This window comes from Trichogramma pretiosum, unplaced genomic scaffold (genome assembly GCF_000599845.2).
Source record: "Trichogramma pretiosum strain Unisexual culture from Peru unplaced genomic scaffold, Tpre_2.0 scaffold42, whole genome shotgun sequence".
Lineage (NCBI taxonomy): Eukaryota > Metazoa > Arthropoda > Insecta > Hymenoptera > Trichogrammatidae > Trichogramma > Trichogramma pretiosum.
The window spans coordinates 922,211-935,285 of NW_019641653.1; the positions used below are offsets into that span (position 1 = coordinate 922,211).

The 13,075-nt window shown below is 45.7% G+C and overlaps 1 protein-coding gene across 1 annotated transcript; it reads left to right on the forward strand.

Annotated features, from left to right (window-relative positions):
- The first annotated feature begins 2,940 nt into the window (after window positions 1–2,940).
- LOC106651810 (phospholipase B1, membrane-associated-like) lies at window positions 2,941–12,698 on the forward strand. Its single transcript, XM_014370476.2, has 7 exons — window positions 2,941–3,114; window positions 6,208–6,323; window positions 10,509–10,713; window positions 10,812–11,148; window positions 11,245–11,407; window positions 11,533–11,684; window positions 12,302–12,698. Exons 1-7 carry the CDS (start codon window positions 2,941–2,943, stop codon window positions 12,460–12,462), a joined length of 1,308 nt encoding a protein of 435 aa, XP_014225962.1. The 3' UTR covers window positions 12,463–12,698.
- Window positions 12,699–13,075: the final 377 nt, after the last annotated feature.

Genomic DNA, 13,075 nt, shown 5'->3' on the forward strand with positions numbered 1-13,075 from the left:
TACACTCTCGCGTGTCCGCGTTAAACGGAGCCGAATCGATCACGTAATGAACTTGCCAATCAAAAAAGCCAGCGAAAAAGAAACCACCTTTCGTGAGAGAGACGATGATGCCGCGCGCTCGCCGCCGCCGAGAGCTGCGTTGTAATGCGCGGCTTTCGCGATACATATAATATATAAGCGATCGCGGCCGGCCTCGCTCACCTGTATTACATGCGTGTATAATATACACCGCCGACGATCGCGTGGATGACCGCGAGCTTGCAGCGGCGGCGCGACAACAGCGCGGGGCAAACGAAAATTTGAAATTGCCAAAGAGGAAGGGATACAGCAGCAGCCTACGTGAGTGCTATATACACATTTCGCGGGGACCACCTCTTCTCGTTTCTCTCTCGGCAGCAGCAGCAGCAGAAACAGCAACAGCAGCGGGCGCATAGCCGGGGGATTTCTGCTGGGCTCGTATGTCTTCGCAGTTCCGATACGTATATCATTCCGCGATCGACGTCTCGAGCTGCCGAAGCTGTCCACCTCGTCGTGTGCGTGCGTGCCGTATGATCCCTGTGCATCACAATGGAAAAATATACGGGGCAATTTTTTCTCGAGCGATCGCGACTCTGACGATGGTTCGCTGATTAATTTTGCATATACCAGATCGAGCCGATCCAAGGCCAAATCGTTACGATTCTTCTTCCGTGCGGTTAAACGCGAGTTTTGAACTCGCCACGAAAATCATTAAGAAAGAAAAAAAGTTCGACGGTGCAAACTGGCAGGGTGCTGTTCGACAAATATAAATAAGTTATATTTATTTTTCGAAAGTTATCGACGACGATTGCGCGCACACACCGCTTGGAAAGTCCAACGCGTCCCGCAAGTGCAGCAGGTAAGAGTCTTTGACGCTACGCTTTATGAATGTTAAGACACGCGCGATATTAAATATTAACTTGGTTTTTTTTTTGGTCGTAACTTTTACTATTTACATAATGGATCTATTCTACTCTGTTCAAGCTCGAAGAATTGATGTGTGATCCTTTGAAATTCGCATGGTTTCGGCGTGGAAAGAATGTACTTTTGAAATATTGTTCCTTTGATGATGAATCGATCAAACGAATAAAAAATTTTCGTTTTATTTCTAAATTCAATTGTAAGTAATCAGATGATCGAAATAGAAAATCAAATTATTGCACTCAATCGTGTAACTTGATACTGCTTAGCAAAGCTATAAAAAGCATAAAAATCTTCACATTATTTTTAGGAGAAAAAAAATTGATCCTCCGCGATTCGCATAAAAAGTTTCGTAAGCGTCGTAACGGAATATTTATTATTATTGACTACAAGTTGTCCCGCTTGACAAAAGCATCACACGCACGTGTGTGTGCACTTTCCTTTCTTTTTTTTAACCTTAATATAGTCTAGATTCTATACCAGCGTTTAATGATACTTTATCATCATATAATGCTACGAAGCGATTATAAGTGATTTAAGTACGGCCGGGCTCTGTGCAGCTTTTTATATGTGCTTACGTTGTGTTTGCAAATTACACGTATTCCTTACGCAAGGCACCTAAAACTCGAGCCGGCGTGATACTTGAACTTACATACTCAAATTATTTTTTACGTTATAAAATTAACGTTATCTCCTTTATAATGATGCTTGTGTGTGTGCACGCCATTGACCTGAAAAATTATATTTTTCACCTTACGCTCAATTTCGTTACAACTGCGACGTGATGCTGTACCGAAATCTCATTAAATTATTTCTGGAAAAACAGTTTCTTTCTCACTTGTGCTATTATATGCCGCCGTGTATTATTATACGGTCAGGGACAGCCGCGCGAAATTTTTCAACTCGAAATTTTGCAATTTTCACAGTGTAAATTTTCATCTCTTTTTTTTTCGTTCACTCGCTCTCCCGTTGAAAACGAGTACCCACGTATGCTGGACAACGCAGCTAAAGTTTGACACTTTCCATTTCCTTTACCGAGTACTCGCGCGGCGTGAATCGATGGGGCATACTCGAGTGTATAGCGTTGACAATTAGCCGCGGCATCGAGTAAATGGTTCACGTATGAAATTCACGTTCTAGCCGCGCGCGGCTATTGTCATTTCAATGAATAATGATAAATAAACGCTCGACTTCCGTCGCAGCTCTGCCCCATATATATGAGGAACTCTTAAAATCATTTCGGAATCACCATAAGCGGGAGAAAATACGAGCCGGTTGTTATGGAGTAACAAGTATAGTTTTTACGGGCAAAAAAAGTAAAGAGAGAAAAAAGAAGATTCGTGGCCGGGTGTGAACGGAGTCGCATCTCTGGCTGCTCTCGAGTCGAAGATGAAAAGAGCCTCCGCTATACGTACGGACATCGATAAACAGTCGTTTAAGGCAGACGCGGTAAAACGTTTCGAACGTATAATACGCGCGTATACACATACTTTTGAAACGTGCACGCGCGCGTACACAATTACTCATTAACGAGTCTCGCGTCGTCGTCGTTTCGCTCATATTATGCACCGTCCGTGTACGCACGCGAGGCGGTGCATTATATGCGCGCTAAAGTCATACCTCGTTCAAAATCGTTCGTTCTGTTTACTTCTGCAACGACGACAACAGGCCATGTCGCGCCGAGAAAAACGCCGCAGACGCCAGCGATTCACCTAGCGACAAGAAAAAAAAAGGAGAAGAAGAAGAAGAGGAAGAAGTTGAGATGGCCCGGGGATTGCTGCTGCTGCTACTACTTTCGAGCTGCTGAGGAACCGCTTCGAGAGAGCGAGAGAGATTTGCGTCCAGTGCGAGTTGCAGCGGCGGTGGCGGCTTCAACGCAAACGCATTCATACACACACACGAGCGAGCCGAGAGAAAGAGAAAGATATTTCGGAGGTGATTCGGAGGCCCTCGGGGCAGCTGAGAGAGTGCGAGAGAGAGAAAACCGGGAGCGCGCGCGACATGAGGCGCAGCAGCGGTCAGCATCCGATGCAGCAGCAGCAGCGACGACGGCTCGCCCGTCGTCTACCGATCGCGTTACTTCTTCTGGCTGTCGCTCTTCTGCTGCCGGGGCCCGGGGACGCGCAGTACTCGTCCCTCGCCGAGTCCATCAGATCGTTCCTCGCTTCTGGATCGGTAAGTGCGATCGTCATCGTCATACACTATGCTTTATTTATATACATATACACGATATACGCGCGAGCGCGTCGTTATATTAGCGATATAATACAAATTCGAGAACGTCGGAAGTACATGTATTATTAATGAACTGTAAGCCGCAAGGATGCGAAAGATCGGTATACATATATACGTATAAACTCCAATGGATCGGCTTCGTTGGTGGCGTGCACGCGCGATCGCGAGCTCGTTGATCATTGATCGATCGACTTGTCCGTTATATACACAACGAGAGAGAGAGAGACGAGATTTAATATGTAATAGCTCGTGTTTCAATTATACGATTTACGCGTGTATAATATCGGCATATACATACGTGCTATAGATCGCGGTGCGCGCTGTATTCCATATACCGATCTCTCGTTTTGTGCGCGCGCCCAAGCAAGCCGCTGCCTGCGCGACTGCACACGCAGAGCAGTCGGTGAGCGCTAGCAGAGAGAGAAAAATATCGATGTCTGTGCTGCAAACTTGAGTGTATGCTTGTGTTTTTGTGTGTGGGTATATACCACCGTGTGCACATGTGTATATGAATATAAATAATTCATGAAGTCGGCAACGGCAGCAGCAGCAGCACACGGTGTATTACGTAAACGGCGACCCTGACGGAGAAAGTGGTTGATTCGGAGAGTTCGCGCGGAAAAGAAGCTGCCGCGAGCCGGCTCCGCATTCGAGCTTGTATATATGCGGCGCAGAGACGGATCGGGCGGCGCGGATAATTACCCGCGGACCGACTTTTTCGGGGCGACGGATCGAGAAGGCATGTGCGTCCGCGTCCATAAGCGCACGTGTGACGCATTTCGTTCGCGTCAGGGGAATTCACGCGCACGGACACACAACAAATTGAGCCGCAGCGCAGTCGCCACGAAAACAACCATCACCCGATTGCGTTCGAGCGTGTGCAGTGCCCCGAGCGAAGATTCGCGTCAAGTTCGGCAATTTCGGCTGCTTATATATATTTCACACGTGTGTCGGTGCGCGATCGATCGGCGGAAACGCGACGCCACGTCCGATCGACGAATTATTTTGAAAAGAGGACTCGAGCCGTCGAGTACTTGCATCTCGAGTTGGCGCGCAATCCTCCAATTCTCGAGTGCCTATACTACCGTGCGAGTATAGTAGGACCGCGCGCTGATGATCGTGCTGTGCAGTACACGCGTCGCACAGGAGGTTTTCTGGCTCTGGCGCAACACCGGTAGTACAAAATAGTAGTAGTAATATTGGCTCGTGTGTCTACGTCAAAGTCGATGACTCTCTCGCTCTCGTATACGTATTAGCTGCTTAGGTATTCATGCAACACAAGACGCGAGGACATAACGAAAAGCTTTATGCGCCACGCGGCGACTTTTATGCCAGCTCGGGCGCGCTCGCGATGCAAATATATACTATATATAAGCGCGCGCGCGACGAAAGAAAGCATGATTGAGCCGAGCGTGCGCGCGAGCGTCTCAAATGTGCAATGTCTCTAGCCTAAAGCTGTCCTGCAATGCCCACACACACAGACACACACACAGTCCGAGAAGCCTCTATTCCTGATCCTGCTCGGCTCCTCTTTAATAGCGTGTCTGTGTATTGTTGAGTCTCGCGGTTAGCCGCATGCAGCACACACGCGTATATACTAGCTCGGCTCTGGCCTATACCTGCGGCCGGTGAAAGCATCTGCCGCGCAGTCTTTAGCGCACCTCGCCAACTCGTTATACATACGTATCTATGTGTGCGAGTGCATGTGCCGCAACAACACACGAGTCGTGACCCCGAGGCGAAGTATAAGCACCGGCTTATGGTGGCACCGCGTCGTATACAGCGCGGGCTCGAGCCTTGTAACACGGACGCAGCGCATCGGCGCTTAGCCCTGCCGCGCTTGCAAATGGATAATACGACTCGACGAGGAGTCGTCGTAACCAATTACACAAACGCGCCTTGGAGTTTTCCGCGCGCAGTACCCGCCGCCGCTCGCGTGCTTAATACGTCTGTGCGTGTGTGCGCGCGTATGTAACGCCTCATCGCACACATAGAGGCACAGACACACCGCTCATCTCATTTATATATATACATGCACGTTTCCGCTCTCTTCTTTCGCGCCTGTACATATATCACAATATTATAACGTACGACTGCCCGCATATAATATAACGTTTTTATCTCGCGGCTCGCCGCCGCCGCCGCTGCGGCTTTCCGTTGTGTGTTCGCGAGTAAAAGCTCGATCGTCGCGATATAAAAGGTAATCGAGAACTAGTCGCGGATTCATCGAGCGGATATCCAGAGAGAAACGGCCGAAAAAACAAAGGAGTAAATTAGCTTCGCGTATCGCTGACATCGTTATTACGCAGCCCTTGAACGCAGCTCCGCAACCGATTTCGAGCTTGCGTAACGCGTCGTTCGGACTCCCAACGAATACAACGATTCGATGTACGACAAATTAATTCGTTAGCTCGCGCGCTGGCAGGAATCCGGAAAATTAGAAAAGCTCTCGGCCAAGTTTTCCTTTTTCGTGCATCATCGTCGTCGTCTCCGTCGCCGCGTCATCGCCGTATCATCGTCGCGTTATATACAGCTACGGCGCTCGTCTATACGTATACAGGCAGCTGCATTCGAGACGCAATACAAGCGTAACTAACGCGGTAATCGTGTGCGGACTTTATGTATTAGGATAAGCGCGTGACGCAGCTGATGTGCAGCGGCAGCAGCAGCAGCAGCAGCAGCTGAGATCGCGAGGATAATTCGCACGTCCTATTGTGCGCCGAAGACGACGACGACGACGACGAGTCATATACGTGCTGCTTCGTATGTAACAAGTTGTGTATAGTCGTTGCTGCGAATACGTGAGGTAGTAGCGGGCCATTGAGGATAGATGCCATCTTTATGCAATAAACACTGCTGTTCACGCACCTACATCAGTGCTGCTGCTGCTGTATTATTATATATACCTGCTTGTGCATGCTTCGAACCGTATAATGTAACCGTTATGTATATAGCTATACACGTGTGTTTGCGTGTGTGTGTGTGTGTGTGCCTTATATACTACTTACTATATCGCATTGGTTTTGGTTGCAGAGCGACTTGGAGGCGGAAGGTATATCGCTGTACTATCCAAAAGTCGAGTACGCCGTAAGGAAGCAGCGAGTCGTCGAGCCGAGCGTACCTTTCCCTTGCGATCTTCGCAACGCCAGGTAAGCCAGATTCACTTCGATATACATTATATACACACATGCACGCATTTTGGGTACACTCACGCGTATTACAGCACTTATATCCATATATTTTAAAGATTACTCAAGCCGCCACCGCGAAGAGTATATATATAGGCATATCTGGAATCCGGATAAGTGCAAGTGTGTGTCTGTATATGTGCCTATCGCGCGCGCGCGAGACCAGGAAGTCGATGCTCGACTTCAGATTAAAACTCCCTCTCGGAGGTTCTTTTTTTTTATACCTGTGCTATTCAACAGCATCCAACGTATCTGCAGTCGAACTTATACCTATACCTATACATTTGTGTAATATACTCCTACGTGCAATATATAGATTATGGGAATCGTGCCGCGAACGCGCTGATTAGCAAACAATCGCGAGTACGATTCTGTACGGTACGATCTGAATTCGAGTTTATCGTGGCTTAATTAATGAAGCGGTCGCACTTTTTGGTTATCGACGAATCGGAAACCAGTCGTTGCTCATCGAGATAATCTTTTTTTTCCTTTTTTCTTTTTCAAAAGTATGAAAAGGACGCGAAAAGTTCGAACGATTGATTTCGGTTTTAAAAATTATACTGCATTTCTGAATAAAATCAGTGTGATAAATCAGTGTGATAAAGTATATTAAAAAAATTAATGATTTCAATTCTGAATGAAATTTATTTATTTGAATCGTATGGGGAATCTATTTGAATGATATTAACAAAAAAAAAAAAATACTGTAAACATGCTTAGTAACATCGAGAGCTTTGACCTGTAGCTGACAAGCGAATACGCCGTAAATCTTCGTTCTTCGGATTCTCGAAGATCGTGTCGCAGCAGAGAATCGGCAGCCGATAGCGCGTCAATTCCAAGAAAGATCCCAATGCCCATCGCCAGAAAAATGTTCTTGATAGCATCTCGCACAGATAAACAGCACACGGCTCACTAGGCCCTTTAGGCAGCTTACACAAATCGCCCGAGTGCGCGAACTCGAAGTATTCCTTTGATGTGAGAACATTTTTCGCCTTCTCGGTCCGTAACCGGATCAAGTCGTAGAGCGACAGATTCGAACTCACCATTTGATGTTTCGACTTGCTCGTAAACTCCTCGTCGTTGTAGTATTTTTCGATATTCGCTGACTTTTCGAACAATCTGTACTCGACGAATAATGCCATGATCGTAAGGGTATCGCTACGGTTCAGCTCGTATCCTTTTTTCTCAAGACTTTCGATGATGATCAGAGCGCCAGACGCTATAGTCTCAATTTAAAATCGAGCGAAATTTCGTATTGACGCTGTTCCAATCCCTTAGCGTAGTAACTCGAAATAGGAAAAACGAAGCTGTATATATCGGCACCATTATCCAGTAGTGCATCTACTTCGTGCGGCATTACATTCGCCACATAATCGCCGCATAATCGATAGGTTCATAGCCCTTGCAAATAGTGTGCAAAGGAGTCGATCCTTCGTTCTTTGTCGAATTTGCATCGGGCACCTTTTCTCAACAGCATTTCCATCATTTTTTTGTTGCCAAAGTACACGGCCAAGTGCAATGGCGTCTCACCGTACTTGTCCCGGGCATCGAGCTGCTCTGGCTGATATCTTTCTTGGCTAAACTCGAACAACATTTCCGCCATGTATCTTTACGTGTTCGCCCTTCACAAGCATCTGCAGCAGCGGTTTGATGGATTTTTGTGCGAGGCAATTGGAATCCTGGCCGAGTTCGATAAATTTCTCGACTTCTTTGTAGCAGATATTCTTACAGGCTACGTGAAAGTGCGTTAGGCCGGACTCATTGATGTAATTCACGTTGAACCTTTTGTATATGTTGAATAAACGCAGAAGGGGTTGCATTTAGTCGCATGATGCAGTGCTGTGGTGCGACACGACAATGGCTTGCCGTCCTTACAAAGTCAACGATTAGAACTTCGAAGTCGGGCCCGATGTCCTTCACATCCTCTATGAGAATCCAATCAATTGCTTCGAGACGAAAAATGTCCCAGAGGTTAGGAAGTTGACCCTTCCAATCACTGACTAAGGGATAAAGTTCATCAAGAAGATCATTTCGCTCTACTTCGTTCTCCCAATTGACTTTTTCTCGCACACTCTTCAATTTCACTATGCTGTTTTGGTCAAGATGAATCACGTCTTCGGAATTATTGTCTTGTATTTCATCGCCTGTACCCACCAAGGTCGCGAAAACGTTCATCGGATTCGTCGTTGGAAGATATTTCAATCGTTCGACGCCCTCACACCCAACACACAATCGTTTACAATATAAAACTTAATTCACTTTTTTCTCGGAAATCGCTTACGACAGTCGATGCGATCTTCTTTGATTGTTTGCGTTGTAACATCGTAACGTGTACTGAAGAACTGATCCTCTGTAGTCTGCATCTACAATAGGGATTAAACGACGCATGTGACGTCCCGCCACCAATGGCCAATACATGAAACCGTGGACACCGCTTCATGTTAACACTAAGAATAACATAGTAAAGAAGCAACGTGTATGGAGCAGTTGCACTTCGAGAGATGTAAATTATCGTCTCAATGTTTAAACTTTGAGATTTAGACGATAACTTTTGTACGAAAAATTATCATGAATAATTGAAGGATTGATATAAATAATATCAAGCAAATTCTGCATTTGCTCGCACGTAAGACTCGCGAGCTGCACACTCACGATACGCATGTATGCAAGCAAATTAATTGTGAAAGTTATTATTTCAACGCGAGGCATAAAATTATGCCTGCGCGTGAATATGTTGTTTTTTTTCTGCATCGTTAACAAGAGTGACATCATAATAATGCGATAGTTAAAAACCAAATTACGTAAAAAAACAACAGCATAACGTTATTGTATTAACCTTAATATTTCGAACACTATACGGTTATGCTTGCGAGCTTTCTCTTGGGCATTGTGGCCAGTGCAAGAGATATATAAGTTCGGAAAAGAACAGAACCGATGACCTGAATTGGTGACAAAGAGAAAAAAAATTCACCTTTTTTTTTACGTATGCATACCGCGCGTACTCGAAACCGCGCGTTAATTGATTGTAACGTGCTATCCGCTCTCTGCATGATTAAATCATATGTTTAAATCGGGTGTTATGTTTAATGCACGCGATTTTTCTTATTTCGAAATCGTACAGTGACGTACGCACGTATGGTATATACCCATGGTGCTAAAAATTATTGTCGCGCGGATGTAATACAAATTAATAATCAACATGTATCACGTTTAATTATGTCACTTACGGAAAGATTTTAGGAACTATTCATCTTCGAAAATTTACAATCTAGTTATCGAGCAGCGCTGCGCGCGAACAGATTAAAGGCACATTTTTTAACTTGCCTCGAAGCCAACGAATTCTCGACGATTAGCATACAACATCGACCTTCGTCAAAAGTGGAATTCGACATTGTGGAAAAAAACGTGTCGTGGAATCGTCTCTTTTTATACGCTATTATTTGTCCATACATACGTATATTTTTTTCCCTCCGAAAATTTCGTTTACTTTCGAAAAGAGAAAAATAAATTATAATAAAGCAAACGCGCGCGAATATTTGATGAATAATTCAGAGTTATATATATTAATCGAGATGCAGACTTGCAAAGGACATCTCGTTTTAATAACGTATAAGTCGGGCGTGGAATCGTTACGTTCATTTAACAAATATTACGCAATTGTATTCGTATGAAATAATAAGAAAGAGGCGTAATATCGAACGAGCGGGAGTTGAATTGTAATCGCGCGACGTTATCGCCGAGTGCAATGGATATGTCATTAAAATTTTATCGTGTATTTATGCGCGCGTCCGACCGAGGACTAAACCGATATCACCAGTACTCTGACCTCAACATTGCTCGGGCCGCGATTCCAGGGATGCTTCATCGGTATCATATGGCGCGGCACCGAGATCGAATTAAAATACCGGAACAGTATTTCATTCTTCGAGACTAAACAGAAAAATATTTATTTTCGTACTGCTAAGATAACTTTTAAATATTGAAAAAGAATTATTTATGCGTACGAAAATAATTCTTGATAGATATCGTATAACTGCAAGTTTTCTTGTTTAAAGTGAAAGAGATAATTTTGATTGAAATAGCGAACAATTTTTATCGTCTCGCGTAAACACTAATATAATTATAATATTATTACACGATCGACAGATCACCGACACCGCCTACGAGCGTTCATCGTCTAAGACCCGGAGATATCGACGTCGTCGGAGCTCTTGGCGACTCACTCGTAGCTGGAAATGGAGCTTTGGAAGAATTCGCCATCGGTACGTTCATCGAGGCACGAGGGGTCAGCTGGTGCGCCGGGGGTCAAGATAACTGGAGAAAATACCTGACCGTGCCGAACATTCTCAAGGCAAGCGATCAAGTTCATTATACCGCCACGAGTCTCTGAGCGTTGCTTCTTCGAACTCTTCGAAAGATATTATTTTGTTTTGTTTTTTTTTCGCCCAGGAATTCAATCCCAAGCTGACGGGCTACGCGACCGGCACCGGCGAGTTCATATCGCGCAAGGCCCGGCTGAACATCGCCTTCCCGGTGGCCGCCGCGGAGGACGCCCTGCACCAGGCCAAGATCCTCGTGCAGAGGATCCGCAACGATCCCGAGATCGACGTGCGCAAGCACTGGAAGATGATCACGATACTGTTCGGGGCCAACGACGTCTGCTCGGCCCAGTGCTACAACCCGAAGAAGTTCTCGCCGATCCGCTACGCCCTCCATCTGCGCCGCACCCTCGACTTTTTGCGCGCCTCGCTGCCGCGCACCATCGTCAATCTCGTGCCTGCCGTGGGTACGTTAAATCTAAACTCGACTCGATACTTGTAATTTTTCATTGAATTCCAACGAATCTGTACTAAATTTTTATACGATTCGTGTACATATATAGACGTGACGATATCGTTGCGAGTGTCGGTGCGCAGCGTCATGTGCAGCATACTGCATCCCCTGTACTGCGCCTGTCTGCATCGTGGCAATCGGCCGGACCTCACCGCGTCGAAGATGTCGCAGATGTATCAGCAAGCGGCCGAGGCTCTCATTGCCTCTGGAAGGTAAGTCGCGCTCGCTCGATTTTCATATATTATACACTATGGACGCGATCGGTAACGATAATTTCTGCTCGCCTCGACCGATTTACCGATTGTTATATATAACTCTTGTTGTTGTTGATTGTCAGGTACGACACGTCCGACGACTTCACGGCCGTGCTGCAGCCGTTCACGAAGCTGTTCAACTCGCCCAAAGCGGACCCGTCGAGGGGCCTACCGATCGACGCGAATCTCGTCACCCACGACTGCTTTCATTTCAGCCAGAAAGGCCACGCGCTTGGTAAGTCACCGTGCGTCAGCTCTCTGCCTTGACCGCGGTCGAAGAGATCCATACTGTATAAGAAATCGGCGCGCGTTCGAAAAATGAGAAAAAGTCGAGAGAGTAAAAGAGAAATGCTGCTGCTGCACGGATCAATGTACTTTCCGAGATGCTCGCGTGCTGAGTACGTGCACAACATGTGCATTTTACAATAAATTGGCATTCATTGTCAGTGAGCGATTGTAACGAGAAAGAATAGGGTCAGATTCAGCGACCATAAGCACATATACTGCAAAGTTCAAGAATCGTTGCACGCGGCGAGAGTGATGAATGGCGAGCACAGACGTGCATCGATATCAACGCATATCGAGCCATTGAGAGAGGAAATGAGCCAACTTTTCACGCTCGCGACGATAAATTTTTATTATTAAACGGACAACGATTTATTTAATCGTATAAATAGCAGCGATAGAAGTAACAGCCAGACATTTCTTTGCCGCGAAAAGCACGTAGGCAGCTGATACGAGCGCGCGCGTGTGATTCAGTCGATGAGAAATCGGAAATAGTCGCGCCGACCAAGATGCGCTTTTTAAAGCTCGATAAAAATATAACAAGCTCTATGATGCCTTTTGCCGCAGGTGCCAATCTGCTCTGGAACAACCTGCTGGAGCCCGTGGGCAACAAGACCGATCAGGGCTTTCCGCGGATCTTCGAGAGGGTCCTCTGTCCGAGCGCCGCGGCGCCTTACATCTTCACCAACGTCAATTCCAGGAACTTTCTTCTCACTGGCAGTCAATAAATGTGTCTACAGTGTGTATAATGTCGCATCGCAGATATGCAGCTCTGGAGCTGCCTCGTCGTTCGACGATCGACCGTCGTCGAATTAATGTATCATTGAGGTCAACGTTTAGTTTTAATATAAAAAATCGCATATGTAAGCTCTCGTGAAAAAGGTTACGCGAACGAGAGACTCTTTTTATTTCATTCGTCTTGTACGGCTCTTCGTTGATGATACTTGATTTTTCTTGTTACTTACTGATCGATTGCTTATTGTGTGTCTGCCTGATTTGTATATATTACTGTATCTGTATATCTTAGGACTTGCTCGACGAGTTTCGATTGTAATTGTCCGAGTCTAGAAGTTAAATGTATAGTTTTACGATAAGGCAATAATTTTCTACTTTTTCATCATTAAAGTCAACCTAGCGATAGAATAAAATAAAATAAGTGATTGTTAATTACGAAAAACGACAATTAAGCCAAATTAGTTCATTTTTACCAATTAGCATTTACGTCCATCGATATATACGCGTTAACCGATTAAATATCAATTCGATAATTACCGACTCGCGCGCACCGCATCGCAACGCACACACACACGCGACAGTTCGTCGAAACGCAGCCCGGATGAC